General features: G+C 46.9%; 1 protein-coding gene across 3 annotated transcripts; it reads right to left on the bottom strand.

The window, feature by feature from the left end:
* Positions 1 to 125: 125 nt before the first annotated feature.
* fxr2 (FMR1 autosomal homolog 2) lies at positions 126 to 17,737 on the bottom strand. Of its 3 annotated transcripts, none has more exons than XM_079758402.1 (17): positions 17,023 to 17,737; positions 14,155 to 14,207; positions 13,052 to 13,145; positions 11,938 to 12,009; positions 10,240 to 10,388; positions 9,598 to 9,691; positions 9,209 to 9,325; positions 8,643 to 8,813; positions 8,479 to 8,557; positions 8,085 to 8,242; positions 7,277 to 7,363; positions 6,284 to 6,509; positions 3,937 to 4,116; positions 2,834 to 3,028; positions 2,209 to 2,307; positions 1,692 to 1,780; positions 126 to 958 (listed from the first exon to the last, which is right to left on the bottom strand). In XM_079758402.1, the coding sequence occupies exons 1-17, from the start codon at positions 17,071 to 17,073 to the stop codon at positions 848 to 850; spliced, it is 2,025 nt and encodes a 674-aa protein (XP_079614528.1). In that variant the 5' UTR covers positions 17,074 to 17,737; the 3' UTR covers positions 126 to 847. The 3 variants fall into 3 exon arrangements, with proteins under 3 accessions (XP_079614528.1, XP_079614527.1, XP_079614529.1); XM_079758401.1 differs by having other exon boundaries at positions 6,263 to 6,509; XM_079758403.1 differs by lacking the exon at positions 2,209 to 2,307 and having other exon boundaries at positions 6,263 to 6,509.
* Between the last annotated feature and the right edge of the window lie 2,725 nt (positions 17,738 to 20,462).

The raw sequence follows: 20,462 nt of genomic DNA on the forward strand, positions 1-20,462 counted from the left end.
TTTTTTTTTTTAGCTTCCCCAAATTCAAGGCACAATGTCTATCAGTAAACCATAATTCGCCCCCACGACCAGACCCGCCTCCCCGTCCATCTCGTCCTGACTCCGCCCCCCTCTCCCCCCCGGGCGTGGCACCGCCGGCCCGACGCCACAGGCAGGGACCGTCAGCTAACAAAGTCCGCCCTCGTGCGTCTATTGCCGACCTCGCCGCCCCTCTCTCACTCTCTCGTTCTAGCTCGCTCTTCGTTTCTCGACGTTAAACGCGCTTCGATAGACGCGTCGGTTTTGGCGGGAAAATACGTTCGATTTTTCACCGTCCAACCCCCTCCTTAGTCAAAACCAGTGATAAACAACGACAACGTAAATAATTGACACAACAAAAAAAAAGAGGACATTAGTTTAAAAAACTAAAAAACAAACAACATAGAGAGTCTCGTCCTGTTTCTTGTGTTTCCGTATTTCTTTAAAAATCAAGTCATTTCCACCAGCTCTGTTTTTTTTTGGTAAGCTAGTCATGTGTTTTTTTCTTAAAAATAAGCACTAAGTACTGATAGATAGGATAGCATACACCTTTAACGTGTTTTTTAAGTAGATGCGTTTGTCGTTTTTTTACGTTACGTTTTTCTCGCACACGTATGAATTCAGATATTTTTCGTCAGGTACTTGTTTTTCTCTCACTCTCTCGCTCTTCGGTTCAAGGTTAAAGTTAATGCAAGCAGGGACACAGATTGCCATGAGGTCTTGCTCTAGACGTGGATTCTTCCAGAAGGGCAGGGCCGCTCTATTTTTTTCTTTTTTTAAATACACGTGGTTTGTGGTTATTATTTTTTTGTTGTTGGTGCCGTTTTCTTTACGAGACCCCGTTGACCAAGGCCTTGGTCTCGCTGGCGGTTGCCACGCCGTTGCTAGGGGAGCCCTTGGAGGGGGCACGCTCGTCTTTCTTGGTGCTTGTTCCGTTCTCCTGGAGGAAGAAGAGAAGATGCATCACTTTACCGGCCGCACAGCACCCAAGAAGCAATGTTAATGACCACATAGAAACCTGAAACTCTTCCTCCAATGTGCTTTTGTCAAGATACGACTGGCTTTTTCTAAGGGATAGTACATATGTCCTTTCCTAGACGACTCCATTAACAGTTGACCTAAAGTTTCAGTTTTGGACGGTTGCTGAGAATCGTTGGATACACAGAAACGTGACTCCATGTACAACCTTGTTTCACCAAATGGTATCTTTCAATTGGCGCTCTGTTCCTCATATGCTGAAGGTTTCACACTAGTCTGCACCCGAATCCTTGGTATTAGTTTAGTTTCCAGCTAGTGTGTCCCAACAGGTTGTGTTAATGTTTAAAAGTCATTGTACCATATTGCATTACTTAACTCTTCAATAGAAAACAAATCATTCAGTAATGAATATGGACCGATTTGCATGGACAAATAGACTTCTGGAAATTAACAAAACCGTAGTAATCCAGCAATGAGGTGTTAAAACTTTATGATGGAGATAATGAGGCTAAACTAGATGTCGGAGTCGTGTTGCTGACCACTCAACATCTGATTCAGAGGGATCCGTCACAAATTATCTATGGAGTCATGTTCTAATTGACCCTGTATGGACCAGACATCCAACAGCCCCTTGAAGATATGGTACCAGAGTCCTCCCTGAAGGTGTGAGCGTGGAGTTTGTGGACGTTGGGTACCTTGGGTTCAGGGGCAGTCTGGTTCTCCTTCTGGGGAACGTTCTGCCTGCTCTGGGACTCAGGGCGGGAGATGTAGTCTGCCACAGTCACTGGAGAGCCGCACAGGAAATGCAACCAGAGTTAGCTCGGTCTAACTAGCACGTGATTGGTTGCAGGACAAACCTTAACTTTATTAACCCCAGACAGGCAATGAGGGTGCCACAGCAGAAAGTACAGGACGGTGAAAATCAAATAAAAAATAAAAATGTAATATTATTTAAAGATGAGGTAAACATTCACCATATAATCTCCATTATTATTTATTTGGTGATAAACCAATGACATCAGTCCCGGGCTTTGATGAATAATCAATTCTGATTGTCAACTACAGCATTCAGCGATCTGGTTTTTCAGTTAGACTGCGCGTTGACTGCTATGGATGCCATTTTCATCTCTGGAATCAATCTGATTATTTATTTGAGCGGCAGCAATCTAATCCATGTGGCGTGTACCGCGGGGGCGGAGCCAAAGCCCTCACCTTGCTGTCTGTCACGGCTGGCCGAGCCACCTTCGGGGCGGTTGCCACGGTTACGACGGCGGCGGCTTCTGTTGCGACGCTGGGGTCTCCCCTCCTCGTCTGTAAAAGGGTCAGGTTAAAGACTCAAAGGTGGGTGTACTTGTGTACGTGTGTGTCGTTTTAAAGACAGACAGTCATGAGTTTGCATCACTGTCCGGGAAGAGTAACGACACACTTTGCTGCCGTCTAAAGGTCCTAATCTATCAAAGGCCATAATCAGTCCACAACCTTTACATCCCTGCTCTGGAGAACATTGCAGTAGTGATTTTGTTTCTACATGGAACAAAGAAAAAACGATTGTCTTATATTAGCAAATAATCAGGAACCCCGGTCTGATAAATGACAAATTTTACGTTTCAGTAAAATTAAAAAAAATAAACTTGGGGTGCAACACCTTTACACCACGAGATAAATACTTATAGATTAACTAGAGATTTGTATTGCTTGCTTCTTAAAATAAAAATGAAAGAATAAATAAATGACGTCAATAATGTTTAAAATGAACTTCCGTCCTGTTCTTCTTCTGCTGTGACCCCCTGATAAACACAGCGGCCCCGTCCCCAGTGGGGGGGGGGTCCTTGCTCACCAAGTCCGTTATCGCTGGTGGCGGCCTGGCCGTCCGACTCCTCGGTGGCGGCGTCCATCACGCTGGGCTCCTGGTCGTTACGGCGACGGCGGTCGCGGCGGCGGCGGTCTCCGGCCCCGGCGCCATCGGCTGCTTCGGCCTGCTCGCCCTCGCCCTCCAGCAGGGAGTAGGGGTTGCTGTCCGGGTCCTTCAGCACTGGAGCGCACGCATATACACACACATGTCAATACAACGCCATTTCAGAGGTGGATCCAGCTGTGGTTTGAAAAGCAAAGCTGGTTCTTTACCATATAGCACACACAAGGGTTTTTCTTCCTGGAATTACAGGACAGATTCACAACAGCAGATGGCGCCAAACGTCTGTAAAACGAGTGTTCCCCTTTTGACTGAAGTGAGCCCCCCATCCCTCGATACAACGTAAGGTTGTGTCGAGTGTCACATTTAATTTAAAGTCTTTATGTATAAGATTAAGCCGCTCCCACTTTCCAGGTGGGAGACTTTAAGGAAAAAAAACACAATAACAGTGGTCTCCTTACTGATAGCATCAAGAATCACAATTGATCAGCATTGACTACAGATATGTCAAGGTCCACTAGCTAAGAGGTGGTTTAATATAAAGGATTTTGAAAAATGTATTTGTGAATATTCAATAGATGCGTAAAACAAGATGTTTTTAACAATGTTTGTATAATCATTATTTGGAATTACAATTATTTTCTTTATATGATCAGGATTTGGTCTTCAAAAAGAATAACTTTTCAAGTCATCTTGATCTAAGATTTGTTGAGCCACTGTATGACACATTAACGTCCTGAAGAGCGGTGCTCCATGTTCTTATGTTGCACGTGTTAAGCAGGAGATCTAGCAGGAGAACAGCTCGGACTTCCTTTAAGCGACCCATGGCAGGTGTGTGCCACCTGTTCAAAGGTCCAGGGTTTTACTGTGAGGAACACAGCGTTAACACAAGGCAAGTCACCGGCAACCTTCCAACACAGACTAGCTAGCATGAGGCTAACCGTCTAGACTGCAAGCCCCAGGCAACATGCCATCGATGTCCAGTTCCGTCAGCCTGTACACCTCCACCTCCAGCTGTGAGTGGGTACCTGAGCTGATGGAGTTGGTGGGTCTGGCGCTGGGTCCTCCGCGGCCCCGGCCTGCGTTGGCCCCCCGGCCCCTCCCTCCACGCCGGGCGCCCCGGTCCTCCCCGCCCACGCCGCGGGGACGCTGCTCGCGCTCCGCCACCTCCTCGGACTCGGACGCGTTGGACAGCTCAGAGTTGGTGCCTGGGAGGGGAGGATGGGGAAAAGATTAGGGTTCAATGGTCCCATAAAGGGAGGGTAGCAGGGCGAGAAAGAGGCAGAAGGGACATTTTCAGAAACAAAATAACCAAGCCGTGTCCAAACTAAAGGGCTGATTATGGTCCCAGGTTCACGCAACGCAAGGGGGTTACGTACCCCTTCCGTCCTTGCGGACCCTCCTTGCGTCCACCGCAAGGGCCTGACGTGTGCCTCCCAAAAATTGTAACCTTCCGTCGAGGCGACGCAGCAGCAAGGGCTGTGATTGGTCCGCTTACTAAAACCCGACGCAGAAGCATAAAGGTTCACGACTGCGTTGAAGCGTCTGTGTGGTCATTGCGTTGCGTAAACGTGGAACCATAATCAGCTCTTAATGTACCTACATTTAAAACCATTATTTAAAAAAAGTCAGTATTTTGCCTTGCAACCACTCTAGAAACACTAAAAAAGGGTTTTTTTGTGGACGGGTAATTTCGCCTGACATCACCAGACCAATTCGAAAATGCGAATTAGTCAATTCCCCAATCGGATAGCCTAACAACCAATTAGAGCAATGAAAAAGTGATCTAAGTCCTATGAATGAACGCCACCCCAAACGAGATAACAGTTGTGATCGGACGACCCAGTCCAGATCTGCCGGAAACCTGATTAAAGACGAAAATTCATCACGAGCTGGCTGATTGGTCTGGTTCCCAGGCTAGGCGTACTGTGGCGACGGCCTCATAAAATATTCGTCGAGCCCCATAGACCTCTGAAGAATGAGTCCCAACTCCAAGGCTCCGGTTCCCTCGGTCAAATGTCTATGGGAAATAACATGGGGTTTTTGAATGATCGTACATAACAAACTCTGTAGGTGGTGAGGAAGTAAAAGCTGCGTTACGTTTTGAACTACACCAGAGTTTCCGTCGTCCGGTAATTACCGGTCATTGACCGGAAAAAAATGAGGAGGGTCGAAAATTCTAAATGTCTCCGGTCAGAATGACCAATGGAAATAATTCTCTCTGCACAATTTGAATTGTGTAAAAATATGCTACAGTGGTCATTTGTTTAGCCAATTCATGTAAAAAAATGAGGGTTTGATTGACCGATATTTTCCCATCCTTGAGTCGGGTTGGACCGGGCCTTTGGTAGAGCGTTTGTGGGTTTTTTTTATCGTTGCTTTATTGGCCTAATTTGAGGAGAAATCTATGCCATAAACAGAAATATTAAAGGCCTTTATTACACGGGTCTTCTCAATGCCGTGGAATGCTCCGTTCACTTGCATGGGTAGTAGTCCTGTAACTTGTCAACCCCAGCGTCTTCGGTTGCTAAGCGACGTCAATGTCTTTGGCAGACTATTTCACTGCTGATCAACACTACGAATAAATGAACAGTAACGAATAAATTGTAAAAAGACACACCATGTGAAGTTATTTTTTGTAATAGCCGTGTAATAAGCGGGATAATGTATAGAACGTCGCCGGTCATTATCGAAAATAAGCCCCTTCAGGGCGAAGCAAGACACCTCCACTGCGCGTTGGTGTCCTGTTCGCCCTGTCGGGGCTTATTTTCCCAATAATGACCGGCGTTCTATACATTGTCCCTGACATATATATTTAGCAGAGTAGGCCTAAGTAACAAATGTGTACAAAGTTACACATTTATTAAAAAAAATGTCGGGTTGAAATCGGGCTCGGGCTCATAATTACAGTTAATGTGTCAGGCCGGGCCGGGCTTGATTTTCTGGGCCCGATCTAAGCTCTAATAAAGACTGCTCAGCGAAACCGCCTTGGGGAAGGAAGGGTCACGAGGCTTATGCGCATTGCAAGCAGTAGAGAAACTCTCGATACACTTGACTTTAAGTCAGCAGCGGCACGCTTCACAGCTGCCAAATATTGAAAGAAGTTAAAAAAATAAAATAAAAATACGTTAAAATGAAACCTTCCGGATCACATGACCGGCACCCATTTCTTCTAACGGAAACACTGAACTACACACTTTCTCCATCTAGTTTCGACTTGGTTTTTGGATTGTCGGTAGGTAGACATTTGACCGAGGGATCCGGGAGCCTCGGAGGCGGGACTTATTCTTCAGAGGTCTATTGTCACCATCACCGACATGTGAACAGCAGCACCTTTCCCCCCGCCGCCCTCACCATAGCCACCAGAGTACTGACTGTTGGAGGGGCGCCGTCCGCGGCCCCGCCCGCCGTACACGCGCGAGTTGTGCAGGGAGTTGCTGCTCTCGTCCGTCAGGTACCCCTTCTCCCGCTCACCCCCAGGGCCACTGGCGGCCGGACCGCCGGGGCCCCCGGTGCGGCCGGAGGGGGCGCGGTAGCCCACGCCGATCTGCCGGAGCTGCTCGTCGATCTGGAGACGCTCCAGACGCAGCTGCTCCACTTCCTGTACAGACAGGAAGCAGGAGGGAGTAGAAGAAGTGAGTGGAAGGGTTGAACATATATAAATATATACTTGACTTCGGTTTTGTGCCAAGTTTTGAGATAATCGTTTGGAAACGTAGATTTGAGATATATATATATCCACGTTATATATATATATATATATATGCCTGTTGGGGCAGGAGCGGTTGGCAGTTGACCGGTTTAAATCCGCTGACAGCAGTCCTTACAGCGGGCTGAGAGGGTGGGTGAGGGGTCACCCAAGAATGCAACAGCTGCCTCCAACGACAACAGCTGACCTTTGAGTGGGGGTGTGTGTGTGTGTGTGCGAGTGTGAGTTTGCGAGAGTGTGTGTGAGTGAGTGAGTGTGTGTTGTTATTTTTGGATGCCGGTGTCCAGATAGCTGGTAATCTTATTCCATGTGTGTCCCATCACCCAAGCCCCCACCCGTCCCAGAGAGGGGGAGAACACGACTATTTTTAAAGCATACAGGCTCAGAATGAAGCAGCCTCAGCAGCTTTCTACATGTGGCGTTGGGGGAGGGCAGGGGGTCAGGGGAACAGGTGACCGACATGATGTGTAACGCACACCAGAACCTTCACTCCTCTCTCTCTCTCTCTCTTCCCCCCCTCCCTACTCACTCAGCCTCCCCTCTCGAAATAATGCACTGGTCTACGACGCCATGCCGTCTACACAGAGGCCCAGGAGAGGCCCGGGAGAGGACGGGTGCTGCCCCCTTGGGGCGTGGAGGACAGGGAGGGGGTGACTGACCTGTAGGTACGCCACGTGGTACTCCAGCAGGGCCTGGGCGTTGCTGATGTTCTCTTTGGTTCCCACAAAGACGAACGGGACCATGCCCTGGGGAGGGGGGAGCGGGATGGAGGGAAGGGGGGAGAAAGGGGAGAAAAAGTGGAAGAACGAAGAAGGAGAGATAGAAGGGGGGGAGAAAAAGCAGGAGTGATTAACATGAGTTAAAAACGGGAGCACTTTCACGATCAAGATCAACGTTTTACATTACCAAGACCAAAATACTCGCAAGTGGGCCATAGAGAGGCCCCATATGTATATAATATTAGTATGTTTCTGGTACTGTCATGCTGCTTTCTAATAACGGGAAGGGACCCGCAATCTGTCAGGACACACGTCCACCCCAAATCTGATTTAACTCTCAACATATGCTCAGGGAAAACATCCCAGCTGCAGCTGAACTGCAGCTAGCACGACCAAACACAAAATACTGGCCTAAATGAGTTAAAATGCTTTAATGAAATGCAGCCTTTTAGTAAAAACTTAGATGACGGAGGGTGCGTTTGTCTTGGGAAAGTGGGCTGAAGACCACACAGCAAGATCAGTTTTTTTTTTTTTTTTAAATACACCACAAATGTATTGAAAGTTAGAATGTATACGATGTAGATCAACAAGTAACTGGCACAAAAAAAAGACAAGAGTGAAACAAATACAAAGCTATTCCAAAAATGCATTGAGAAGTGTAGCTGCGTTGAGTAGAGAAATAAAATAAGCACATGGGTGTGAGTTTGTGGGGCGAAAAGGGGGGCTTCCTGATGACAGGTCCATTCACCTCATTGTTGCCGGCCTGGTGGTCTTTGCTGGACCCCTGCCTGCCTACCTCCTCACGGGGAAGCTTCTTGTCGTTGTCGCCCTCGATGCGGACGCGAACCACGCCCGACTTGTCCACGATCTCCTGGATCACTTTGCCGCTCTTGCCGATGACTTTGCCTGTGGGGTTGCAGAGAGAGAGGGTTTTGAAATGGTAGAGACGGAACCAAGAGTCAGGTAGACTGAAAGCTAGTCCGATACCACTCCCTCCAATATAATGATCCTTTACTGGACTCAAGTATGGTTCTTTGAATAGATCAGCATATTGTGATGGCTTTTCTGTTTAAATACCCACGTATCCAGCCATGTATCCATCTATAGCTTAGTACCAGAGGGGGAGCACGCGGACCACTCACCTACGAGGTTCCTGGGCACATGGAAGTAGTCTTCCTTGAACTCCAGGTACACTCGAGCCTGTTTGACCGCCTCAGGGGTCTGAAACCAAACAACACACCTCATCAGAAACACGTCATCGTTGTCCACCGTCGTCATTGTCACGTTGCCACGACGACCGCCCCACCTCTCCGTAGATGCGGAAGGTGCAGCTCTCCTCCTCCAGCTCGATGGCGGTGACGCCCGCAACCTTCCTGGCCTGCTGGATGTTGGCGCCGTGCGTGCCAATGGCGAGCCCCATCAAGTCCTCGCGCACGCGCACCTCCTCCTGGTAGGCCGAGGCCAGCTGCTTACTCGTCTGGCGGAGGGGGTCAACGAGGTGATTGGGCGGTGGGGGAACGGGTTCCCGCAGCTGGGGCTTTTCTGTGATTATGTCTGTTTCCATTTACCCCTAATAACTTACCCATAAACTCTATTGAAGAAAGATTTACAAAACTAATAAAATGGATTCAAATTTGAAAAACATTTGAAGGTAAATCTGTGGAGCACAATTTTGCCAATTCTAAGTGCTTTATGTTCGAATGTGCATTAAAACATGTGCATTCTGTACAGTAAAGTTCTTATGACAAGGTGAATGTCAGCTTTGTAGTCCTCATCCTAACCCACAGCAAGGGTTTGGTGCTATTCCATGAAGGCACGATTAACTTTTAGAGTGTGAGTTTGTGTGTGCGTGTGCGTGTGTTCTGAGTCTACCTCAAGGTGTTTGGTAGCCTCCTCGTTGCGGGACATTAGCATTAGCTTGGTGCGGATGCTGCGGAAGTGCATTTCGCTGAGGAGCGCGGCGCGCTTCACTGTGGTTTCGTTCGTCGACTGCAAGAAGAGAAGGTAAGGAGATGAACATAATGGAGTCACGCATAATGCATCCATGACCGTAAATGGTCATATTGACGTTTTTCTTCACTTTTTATACATAGTAGCACATCTCAATTTGTATGGAAATATGTCATTCAATATGTACAAATTAATACTTATGATATACACCTTGCCGATAATATTATTCTAATAATACTTAATAATAGAGTTGGTGTTTATAATGGGACAGGTCCCTGCTGGGTCAGACAGAGGCGAGCAGGGGTACTGACCAACACGATGAGTTCATGTGTCTGGGCGCTGTAGAAGATGCAGTTGGCTCCAATGGCTTTCCTGAAGTCTTTGTGGATGTTGTCGTTAGCACAGCTGTTGATGGGAAAGAAAGGGGGGAGGGAAGGGGGGAGGGGGAGAGAATGCGCAAGCCGAGTCAGGTGTGTGTGTGTGTGTGTGTGTGTGAGGTAATCTAACAACACCTCTCTGATGTGTTGCCGAGTGTTGCTGATCAAGAGCAACACATTTGGACGGTTAGATCATTCACGAAAATAATAAACTTTGCAATTCAATGTGGCATTGTCGACGTTTGATCAATTGTGTTCTTCATTAAAAAAATGTTACGATTAACTTAATTAAAGAGGCAAGATCTGCACTGAGCAAAGGGATCGAGTGCATCACTGGACCCGTTTCACAGAGGTGTCTTTGTAGCACAGACGGTGTCGTCTACTTTAATGTACCAGGGCACAGGACGCAGACTAACCAGGACCGTCCTAAGCACAAAAGACTTCCACTGGCACCCTTGTGAAGATGAGTCTACTTCCTGTGCCCTGGCACAGACGAAAGTCACAGACCCGAGAGTAGTGCTTTAAGCGTCACATGCGTTTACGCGTCTTTAGACGGGTAGAGTATGCTCCGCTCACATGTCCCGCAGGTCTTCGGGGATGGCGATGGGGACCTTGTGGAAGGAGGATCGGGTTGAGGGGCTGTTGGGGTTGAGCGGCCGGATGCGCTCCGCTGTGACGATCTCGTTGTAGGTGGCGTCGCACGCGGCGTACTCGATCACGTAGAACTGAGGACGACAAACACGCAGGTCAGACGGGGGGCGCCTTGTGGCGCACCAACAGGTTTGCGTCATCTTCGGTAGGTGTGCGACTGGTCATTCCCTCCCTCTCTTCAACCGACTTTCCTGTGCATGCTCCCCGTTCTGGCCGTCGAGGCAGAGTAAAGCCTTTAAAAAAGGCTTGTAATCGTATATATATTTACAGTATTTATAATAGAAACACACAGAATTAGCTACATGCCATCACTTTGAGCAAATTCGGCATTAGGTCCACGTGTCTAAGACAGACGTTACTCTGTTCAAAGGTCAGGATAAAAGTGAAATGGAAGATAAACTGCAGCAGAAATATTGCCAAGCCTGGATTATCTCTGTTTATTTCGAACCAGACTGAAATACAAGAGGGTAATGGCAGCCACGTGATTTTTACATACACCTCCAGAGTTCTCCAAAGTCCATAGAGACGATCCTATGTATTAAAATACTGGGCCGTGGACCTCTAACGGCAAGAGGCACAATACAGCAATGGTTAACAATAGGAACAGTTCAAATAATTGCTCAAAGTTGCAATACTGTTCTTCCATGTGGCTGACTAAAACTGAATTAGGAACAGAAACGGAACAGAAATAGGAAAATGGGGTTTAAATCAGAGAGCGAGAAGAGAGCGGGGGTTTGGGTTAGAGCCAGCAACCCACACTAAGACATTCCTGGTCTTATCACACTTCTCCAAATAACATTACAATATCCCCACCAGCCTCTGTCCGGGACACTAGCAGTGCCAGCACACGACTCCTCATTGTAACGTCTCCATCTCACTGACCCACCGCAACACCTCACACACTGCCCTGGACTCCACCAGTTCCAAATGGGTAATTTAGCAGGAGCCCTAATCAAAAGTGACTGACAGTGGATTCAGGTACAGGTCATTGGGTCCGAGTGACTACACCACACAGCCCCACTACACTATACTGCTTTGTAAAAGTAAGGACCTTGAAAACCGTTGTGATGCTGCCGTTGCAGAACAGCAAGGCACTCAATGTATTACAAATGTCCCAGGAGCCAGGGCTGACGGGGGAGAAAGTGCATTGACCTCGCTGAAGAGGAGAAGCCATCTTGTTCTGGTAAATATTTAGCCACCCTTCATAACGGTGGCAGCATGTCCTTAAAACCTTTGATTAACGGACGTATACTTCATGGCGCGGCATACATAACTCATTTGTTTGTTAGTTTGTTTTGTTTTACCTTTGTCTTCTCTAATGGCTGACCATCAACTGGTAGGCGATCAGAAGTATCGACCTAGCAAGGTGCCACACAACAAAAGGGATTCTTTTACGGTTCGAGGGACCAGTCATGTTTGGTAGTAAATGCCAAAGGGGACAGACAAATCAAACCAACAAACAAGGCAGAGAACAAGCAGCGTCCCGAGCAAACTAGACGCATCTCATCAGCACACACTTGTTCCCGTCAGTGACCGCAAGACCAATGTCCTGACCCCCTGACCCACACCACCTGCTGGGAACCACCGCGCCCACCGGCCGCCTGGTTTCACCCCCCGACTCACCTCTCCCTTCATCATCCGCACCCGGGCCAGCCACCACCCGCATGGCTCCTGCTCGTTCGCCCTGGAGTACACCTGCAGAACAGGACGGGATGGACAGACACCAGCACTACATTAGATCCAATATGGAGCGGAGAGCTAGAGCCCAATGGCCGACCACTTTGAGCAGGACCCCCTAAAGCCCGGCCTGCTCCTTATTGACATGTATGTGAATTTGCTGAAAGTCAGCGAAATGGCTTAATTATATATGCTTATTGTTAGTTTTTAAATGTTTCCCATCTTTTAACTATCTTTAAGTTGCAAGTCAATGTGTGTCATGCATTTAAAAATGGATTAGAATCCTCCATTTATCATTTTCAATAAATATTTCCCTGACATTTAGAACAATTCATTATGATTGATTACATTGTTTGTTGCGAAACCCCATCTCCTATCGAGCACTTCATTACCACTAATTAAAAAAAGATAGCATAATCGTTCTGATCTACCCTGCATTCTTGGAAAATCAGCCGCTTTTTGGCATTAGTCCAATTTTGATAGTAAGTTTTGACTGTGCTCTGCCTGCACTGTATGCTGCTTTTCATAAATGTTTCAGACGCTTCATTCATTATATGGAAATATCAGGTTATGTATGACTCATTTTTTTAACCCTTCCCTGTAATATTTCAAACCCCAACTTGGAATGGGCGACACTTTGACGTTAACATCCTATTTTAAATGGCTGTCTATTAGAAGATGCTGCTAACACAACATACAGGATATGAACAGTCCCAAGAACAGTGGCCATCTTGTAGTCAACCAGGACCGTTGACGACCAGCGACTAGGCCACAAAGGGGGCCGCTTCACGCTTTCCCCCTGCACGTTGACCAAGGTTATAGAAAATGGCCGTCGCTTATCAGATTCGCTTATTCTGTCCCACCATTACACGCCGACGGCAGGTCATTACCATGATACCAATCTCTAACCCCGCCATCCATCCTGGAGCTGAAGGCTTGGTGTAAAACTTTAACTGATACAGGATGCTCCTAGCTTCAGGAGGGGGGTGTTCTGGGACTAGTGGCTACAGCTGTTCTAGGGGTTTGTCCCGGCGGGGATGTGGAGGTGTGTCGGGCTTACCTCCACCTCCTCACCCTCGCCGATGTCCTTGTTGAAATCGGCCGGAGGGGGGAGCCGCACGTCGCTGAAGGGCAGCTGCCTCTCTGGTTGCCAGCTTTGGGTTGTTTGAGGGAACGAGGGGAGGAGGAACGAAAGAGAAAGCAACTGTCAGTCTAACCGCCCACCGGCTGTAAAGACGACAGAAACCTGCCGAGCTAAACAGCATTTCCACTGTGCTGTCCGTGGAGGTTGTTGTTTTTGCTAAGACAGTGGGTGTCTATTCTGCCTTGCCAAATGCTGGGCAGAACCATCAGTGCACACACAAACACACCCCAAAGTACCCTTCATAAAATCTAAATGGTTCATTAACTTTGATGAGGTTTTAAAGAGGCCGAAGACAGAACGCAGAGGGACACCTTGGCCCCTGAAAAATATATTTTTACACAAACACTCAAAACGGAAACAAATCAAGGAAGATAAGATAAAAAACACGGCAAAGAGCTCGCAAGCTTTTCAATGTAAATATCATGTATACTCTTCGAGAGTTTGGTTAAATAATATCATCGAGTGGATTGTTTGCGTCTACACAAGAGTCTAGTTGGGTTAGATAAGGCGTGTTTGGTTTACGACAGTTGAACACCAGGAGCCCCACTCACAGTATGAGCTGGGGGGGAAGGGGGGGTGGCACATTGGGCAGGAGATGAGGGAAGGAAACTAACGCGCCTGTTACAGCGGAGAAGGGGTTGATCGGACCTACCTCCGATCCCACCGGACTGCATACCTTGAGGGACTATTTTTAGGAACAGTCTGCATTACACACTCCAGCCAACTAGATAAAAAGGGTGTGTGTGTGTGTGTGTGTGTGTGTGTGTGTGTGTGTGTGTGTGTGTGTGTGTGTGTGTGTGTGTGTGTGTGTGTGTGTGTGTGTGTGTGTGTGTATGTGTGTGTATGTGTGTGTACAGACAGCTGCACGTGGCCAATGGCCGAGTGTAGTTTAAAATGCCAGGTTCACAACTCCAACCCCGATCTCTCTGCTTACAGCACTGATTTTTCTCATTAATTCAAATTAATGGTCAGGACTATATTATTAAATGTTATACGTGTTTTAGTAAATAATAACTTACTTGTTTTCAAATACTATTGTTAGGGAGTCTTCATGGACATCTTTGATGTAACCCTGAGGAGGAAAAAAAAAACAAAAACAAAAGGGGAGATTATTTTGTTTTGTTTTTTAAAACACAGATGCAACAGGGAATGATGCAAAAGGGATTTGGGAGGGGAAAGGGCAGGGTAATTTTGACTGGATTTCAGTAATTGAGAAAGTATGTGTTCAAGTCACAGTGTCGGCTGGAAGCCAGTTCCCAAGATACAGAGCGAGACAGACAGAGACGAGAGACGGAGAAAGAGTGACACACAAACACACACAGAGAAATTAACATAAAGAATAATCTTGGGCCCCGAGTAGAATTCCTAGTGTAAGTCTAATCCCGTTTGGTTGGCTCTGACACCGGCATGTCAGGGAAAGTGACGAGGGGCGTTCGAGTTTCCTCCCCAGGCGGCCCTCCCAGGAATACCTCACACACATACAGAGTGGCTTCTGGAGGACTGGGTGGCGTTGTGGACCAGGGAGTGTGGGGGTCGGTGTGTGTGAGCACCATGGCGGAGCAGACATGCATGGTGTGGCCTATATGTAGCGATCGCTTGACGCTGAGGAAACTCTCCCTAAACGCATGTGACAGCGAAACGTTAATAACCGGCCCTATGTGAAGCTATGTCAGTGGCCTCCATTCAACTCCCAGCTTCACCTTTAAAGTCAAAAGGGTGGAGGCTGGGGGTTACTATAACTATCAGTAGGACACGGCCTTATATGGGTAGAGAGGGGGGGCGAGGAGTGTGCCGCAAATCCTCAAGCTTGCGTAGTATGGAGGCGACGGTAGTGGTCAGCTAGGAGCCTCATGGTTCCAGTCATGGTCTGGCTAGTACCATGACACCTCATTGGGACCCCCCCCAAATAGACACACACACACGAAAAGTAAATCTTCCACCCAAATTTGTGCCATGGCGGCTGCATGTCAGCCACTATTACTAAAACACACACAAAATTAAGAAATGTGTGCGTTTGTGCAGGCGTCGCTCGGGAGACAGCTGCCTGTGGAGGCCAGCGTGTGCACGCTAGGTCAGGAAAGGCAGGCCGGTGTGCCTGGAGCGCTCCCCTTCCACAGGGAGCAGGCGGGTCCCTCTTTGAGGTGTGACGCATGGGGTCGGGGGTTGGTGGGTGTAGAGGAGGGGAGGTGGCGGTGGTCACAGCCAGTCCTGGGCTATGACGTGCCCTGCCTCCATGTTTGGGCACGAGACCACGTGAAGTTTCACTATGATCCATTCATTCTGGAGGGTTCGAAGACAGGGTGGCTAAGCTAGGCTAACGAGGCGAGGCGAGGCGAGCCGGGGCATGGTAGGCAATCTTTGGAGGCCCCAACAGCAAATATCCTCAAATAACAATGAATACAGCAAATAACATTAAAATGAGGCCTCCCACAGCCGAACAGACCATTGGTTAATCGCAGTGTTCGGTGCACCTCCAAAAGGGGCTGTCCTATTAACAGAACTTGGGCCTATATTGCAAGTTCTGCATTATTGACATTTTAGAAACAAAAAGGATTCTTTTGAGTCATAGGTGGTTGCGGGGGCAAACCCAGAATGACAAAATTAAACATACAACACGAGTGTTCAAGCATCGGAGCTGCCTTTCCCCTCCACCAAACATGACTACCTTTTACAGTGAAACAAACAGCAAAAGCGCTTGTAACTGGAGATAGTGAGCATCCATCTCCAGCATTATTTAAGTGAAGCATCTCTCAGACACATGTAATGGCGGTGAGAGCGGGGGATGGATGGATAGATAGAGAAAGATAATGGAGGCAGTGAATAGAAGAGTGGAAAAAGTTAATTCATGCCAGGGTCAAGCTGTCAGGCTGTTAAACAGAACGACAGGTGAGGGGGGGGGGGGGGGGGGGGGGTAAATATAGTCACTGAGCCACCATCCGGGCCGGTGTAAGGACTGAGACCCACCGCAAAAAGGACATTTACTAATATTGTACCATTATACTTGCGATGCTGTTTAAAAAAAATCGGCATATTACTGGCTCATGCCATTCAATTCCAGGCACTGGCTGAGTTTATGCTGTACCACAACAATGAAATCGTCCAAATTACCTCAACGAAAATGGTGATGACGGATGTTTTGTTAATAAAAACAACACAACAACGTTTCGAATTGGATTTGTTATTAAAGTTGTGCTTGAAAGAAAAAAACATATTTTAATGACGACAGCGATACCATGTGACTAGGCGTGAAACTTAAGTCAGCCTTTCCCATGAAGATTGACATGAACTGAAAGTGGACACACAGAAAGCAAAGCAAAACACTCACAACTAAACATTACATTTCAATGTAGACCATATCTTAAAATATGTACATCGCGGTCGACATTAGATAAATCCTACAATTAAGTTTGTATGATCAACTATAAACACATATTACCGGTTTCAGACGTAGCAATGTAGATCACAAATTGCACGACAATGCTAAAACACAGCCTCATAATAGGGCTAGTATTAGTCGTCATTTATTCAACTGAAATTAACTATTTTAGAAATATTAAGTCAGCCGTTTCAGTGCTACATAGTAATTGTTGTTTGGCGAGGTTAAATAACATGACAGTTGCTAAAAATGCATTTAGGCTGGGCCATGCACACACACTGATGACTGTGGTACCTAGCTCCCACAGCTAGCATGAGCTAACACAACCATCCACCCCACCATGGCCACAACACACCCGGACTCATCCCCATCCGACCGGACCACTGCTCATATTCACCGAGTGGATGGCTAGAGAAGTCCCAAGACATCAATAAAGTATAAAAAACATTCCAATTCGTGGTTGAAACTTTTTACTTTAAGCTTCCAACCACCTTTCCTGACGGCAGTTTACCTTGTAGAAGGCCCCGTTCGAGCCCCGCACCTCCACCGCCAGCCCGTCCATGCTCGCCGTCGGTAGTTCACCACGGCCGGGCAGCTTGTCGGGAGACGCTCCGCCTCCCGGCGGTTCAGCCGGTACAACCCCCAGCCTGGCCGGCCCGTCGCCGCCGCCGCTCCCCGGCCGCTTGTGGATCTCCAGTGTGTCGGAGGGTGGAGGGAGAGGGGCTGAGGTGAAGGGGTCGGGGGAGATAGGTGGTGGTGATGGTGGTGTTGACTGATGGCACCGCAGACGCTATCTCCAGCGGCCGGTTCCGTGTGTAAAAATGTGGGGCTCACTGAGCAGGATGACACCGCACCGGCCGACGAGCCCTGACGTGCGTCAACGGAGCCCACGAAGCTAATGATGCTCAGACTACAGGCAGAGAATGCTAGCGAATGGGCAATTAGCTAGGCTAGGCTATTAACACCTCGGTGCCTCGGTGTCTTTGAATGGGGCGCTAGCTATCAAACAGGGGCTATATCTTACTGCGTGTGTTTTCACTACGCGCCTGGGCGCAGTCGTTGTTGTATATCTCCTTTTTTCCGCGAGTCGTCACCGGGGATTCCTTCCTTTGTTTGTGGTGATGCAGTTGTGCAGCTAGGCTTCCTTCCAAAAAAAAACGCGTTTGTGGTGCACTGTAGCCCGGCACCTCCTTACTCCAACCACCCGTCCCCTCAAAAGCACGCTGATAGAGTGGATCGGCGAGGGACTGAATGACCTCAAAGAACCCACCCCTCAATTGCAAAAGACCCGCCCCAGGCACGATATTGGCTGTCGATTGGCTACAGATGTCGTCGATCTAGTCTAGCGTGTGTTGATTGGTTTTTTAATTAGAGGTTGGTTCACGGTTTTCACCAATGGCTATTTGGACATTCTATCCCATCCGGATCTATTGGATTTACTCCGTGCCAGTTATATCGGTACTCGAATTAACAAGACCCGGTATCCGGTTTTGCTCACTCATTGATAACTAAGAACCAGTATGCCACACACTACCCGGCATTGTGTAAACTACTATACAGCAACACCATTGGGTAATAGTCCAGTAGGTTATACCATAGTAGAGCACCAATTTGATAGGCCTATACTATACGTTATATCAAAGTAAGTAGTGTCTGATCATGCAATATAACAAGATGTAAAGTATTATAAAATCAATGTTAATGTTAATGTATATGTGCAAGGGATTTTTATGTAAACTGTGATGCAAAGCAAAAAGGTTGTGTCAGTGTAATAACTTTTCTAAAATAGTTATTAGTTTGTTAGCCCAAAGGATAAAAATTCCTTGCTGTTTTTCCAAATGAATGAGAGTTAAGTAGAACAACTAACAGGACATGGTTACGAAAGCAACGAAGAGGAAGCTTCGGGAAGAACAGATATGTCTCACACCTGCTGCCAGAAAGCAGCTGTGTGAACCGCACGGATCAGATTGGTCAGAAGGGCACCCAGGCCGTTAGAACACACTAAGGAATTGCGATTGCAGGCTAAATGCGTGTCGCCTCATCTGCAGTGTAGCTGGAAAGTATCGGCTTGATTGCCAAGTGATTCGGCAAGTGTCGAAAGAAGATTGCAACCAGAACGACATAGTTAATTATTATTATTACTATTATTATTATTAGATCTGTTTCTTTAATGAACAGGTAAAGAGGATAGATATATTGCTAAAGGATGATGCCAGGACTTGCTGCTGACATTAGGAATGAAACTCAGTTAAGCTGAGAGTCAATGCCCTTGCCACCCTATCCAGCCCATTCCTTTCATTAAAATATATGTAATGACAACAACGAATAAAGTCTGTACAAAGCATCATATAACATGTTGAGCATGTCCACAGGACAGATGGGGCGTGGCCCGTACACATTTAAACTAAGACAAGGTTTCTGAACAGCTTGCATGTCACATACTCAGCTCCGTGCATGCTGAGCAGCAGGCCAGCATCACAACTCTCGGGCTGATGGAGGATAGGCATATTATTATGGGATGTAAATCAGTAAAGTGTTATGGCTTTATTGACGGGAAGCGTCCTGGCCTGCACCCTTCCTGCATCTCCGACTGGGTTCACACCTCCAGGAAACAAGTGCCGCCTCGCTGCTCTAGATCTCTAGAAGTAGGCCGAGGTTACACGCTCAGGTTGCTAAGGGCCAGTGGTGTAAAATCACAGAACATGTAGGGATTGAAATTCTCTAGGTATCATGTCTAAATTGCTGCTGATTTCAAAGATAATTCTCTGACAAGATAATGATTACAATATTATCAAGGGGATTATCATGTTTTGCAGTAGAACGATGTAAAAAAAAGAAAGGGGCCTATTCTATTTAGTAATGTCAGCATCATTAAGCCTTTCATTATGAGATAATACCACCAAAATAATAAAATTCCTACATTAGCGACCATCATCATCATCATCATCATCATCATCATCATCATCATCATCATCATCATCATCGTGGTCACTCCATAGAGATATATAAACTAAATTGCATGACATTCTGAATCGATGTTCCTTAAATTAAACTTCCAGCAAGTTTTCCTCCGCAGCCTCCCCCTCTTCATCAGAGTTTTCCCATCCCAGTGTACATTTTTAGAAGTGGTGGCAAAGGGCAGACTATCAAAACGCTTACAAAGGAGAGCCACACAAGGAGCAGACAGAAGGGGCAAACAGCAGCAGCAAATGTTCCTATGTTCTTACGGCTCACTGGGTTCTTTGTGTCTTGGGGAAGTGGGGTGGGAGTGTGAGGGCAAGAGGAAGGGGCAATACCAGATCATGACAGTGAAAATGACCCTCCTAAAATGGTATCTAGGGGCAGAAATAAGCTCAACTGTTTCATTCTATATTTGCACCGCACTATATTTCATATGAAAACAGTGACTAATGTAAGTTGCATTATTTATAGCTTTTCTTCTTATGTTTAATGTAAATAGTTGTATTTAAAGCATGCATATGAATGTTTATTCTGTGTGGCCCTGTAGGAGTCATATAAGGCCAACAAAGCTGTTGTTATAATACAAATGATGTGTCTTCTACCTTTGTGTACTAGGGCAGGGCACATGGTCCATGGCCCAGGGTCAATGTGGTATAGCTTCACTAGTTTAGCCTGCCCGTGCCCTGGTACGTACAAAGAGCAGTACCGTTGTTTTTATTTTGAGCAACACATGTGTTTTTCCTACAATGAGGCCTCTGTGAAAATGGTCACCTTTATTGTATTCAATGAATCCCTCACACATGGAAAACAGTCCATTAATAATGCCATATTGCAGGTTTTTTACATCCACCATAAATGCATTTTCCTGTTCAGTTACCAAAAATGTCATTTTCCTGTTAAGTTACAAACACTTTATATACATTATATAAGTATGTAGGCTATATTATGTGCGTATATTAAGGAAGTAAGGTGTAATAAAAAAAATGATGC

Source organism: Pollachius pollachius (genome assembly GCF_949987615.1).
Source record: "Pollachius pollachius genome assembly, chromosome: 20".
NCBI classification, from domain to species: domain Eukaryota; kingdom Metazoa; phylum Chordata; class Actinopteri; order Gadiformes; family Gadidae; genus Pollachius; species Pollachius pollachius.

Bases quoted from the DNA above. Each gene is read 5' to 3' on its own strand.
- fxr2 (XM_079758401.1), bottom strand. From the start codon at position 17,073: ATGGACGGGCTGGCGGTGGAGGTGCGGGGCTCGAACGGGGCCTTCTAC. The intron at 8,558-8,642 runs GTGGGGCGGTCG...GTTTGGTTTCAG, and splicing joins CCTTCCGCATCTACGGAGAG to ACCCCTGAGGCGGTCAAACA. The intron at 3,029-3,936 runs GTACCCACTCAC...CGTGCGCTCCAG, and splicing joins CACCAACTCCATCAGCTCAG to TGCTGAAGGACCCGGACAGC.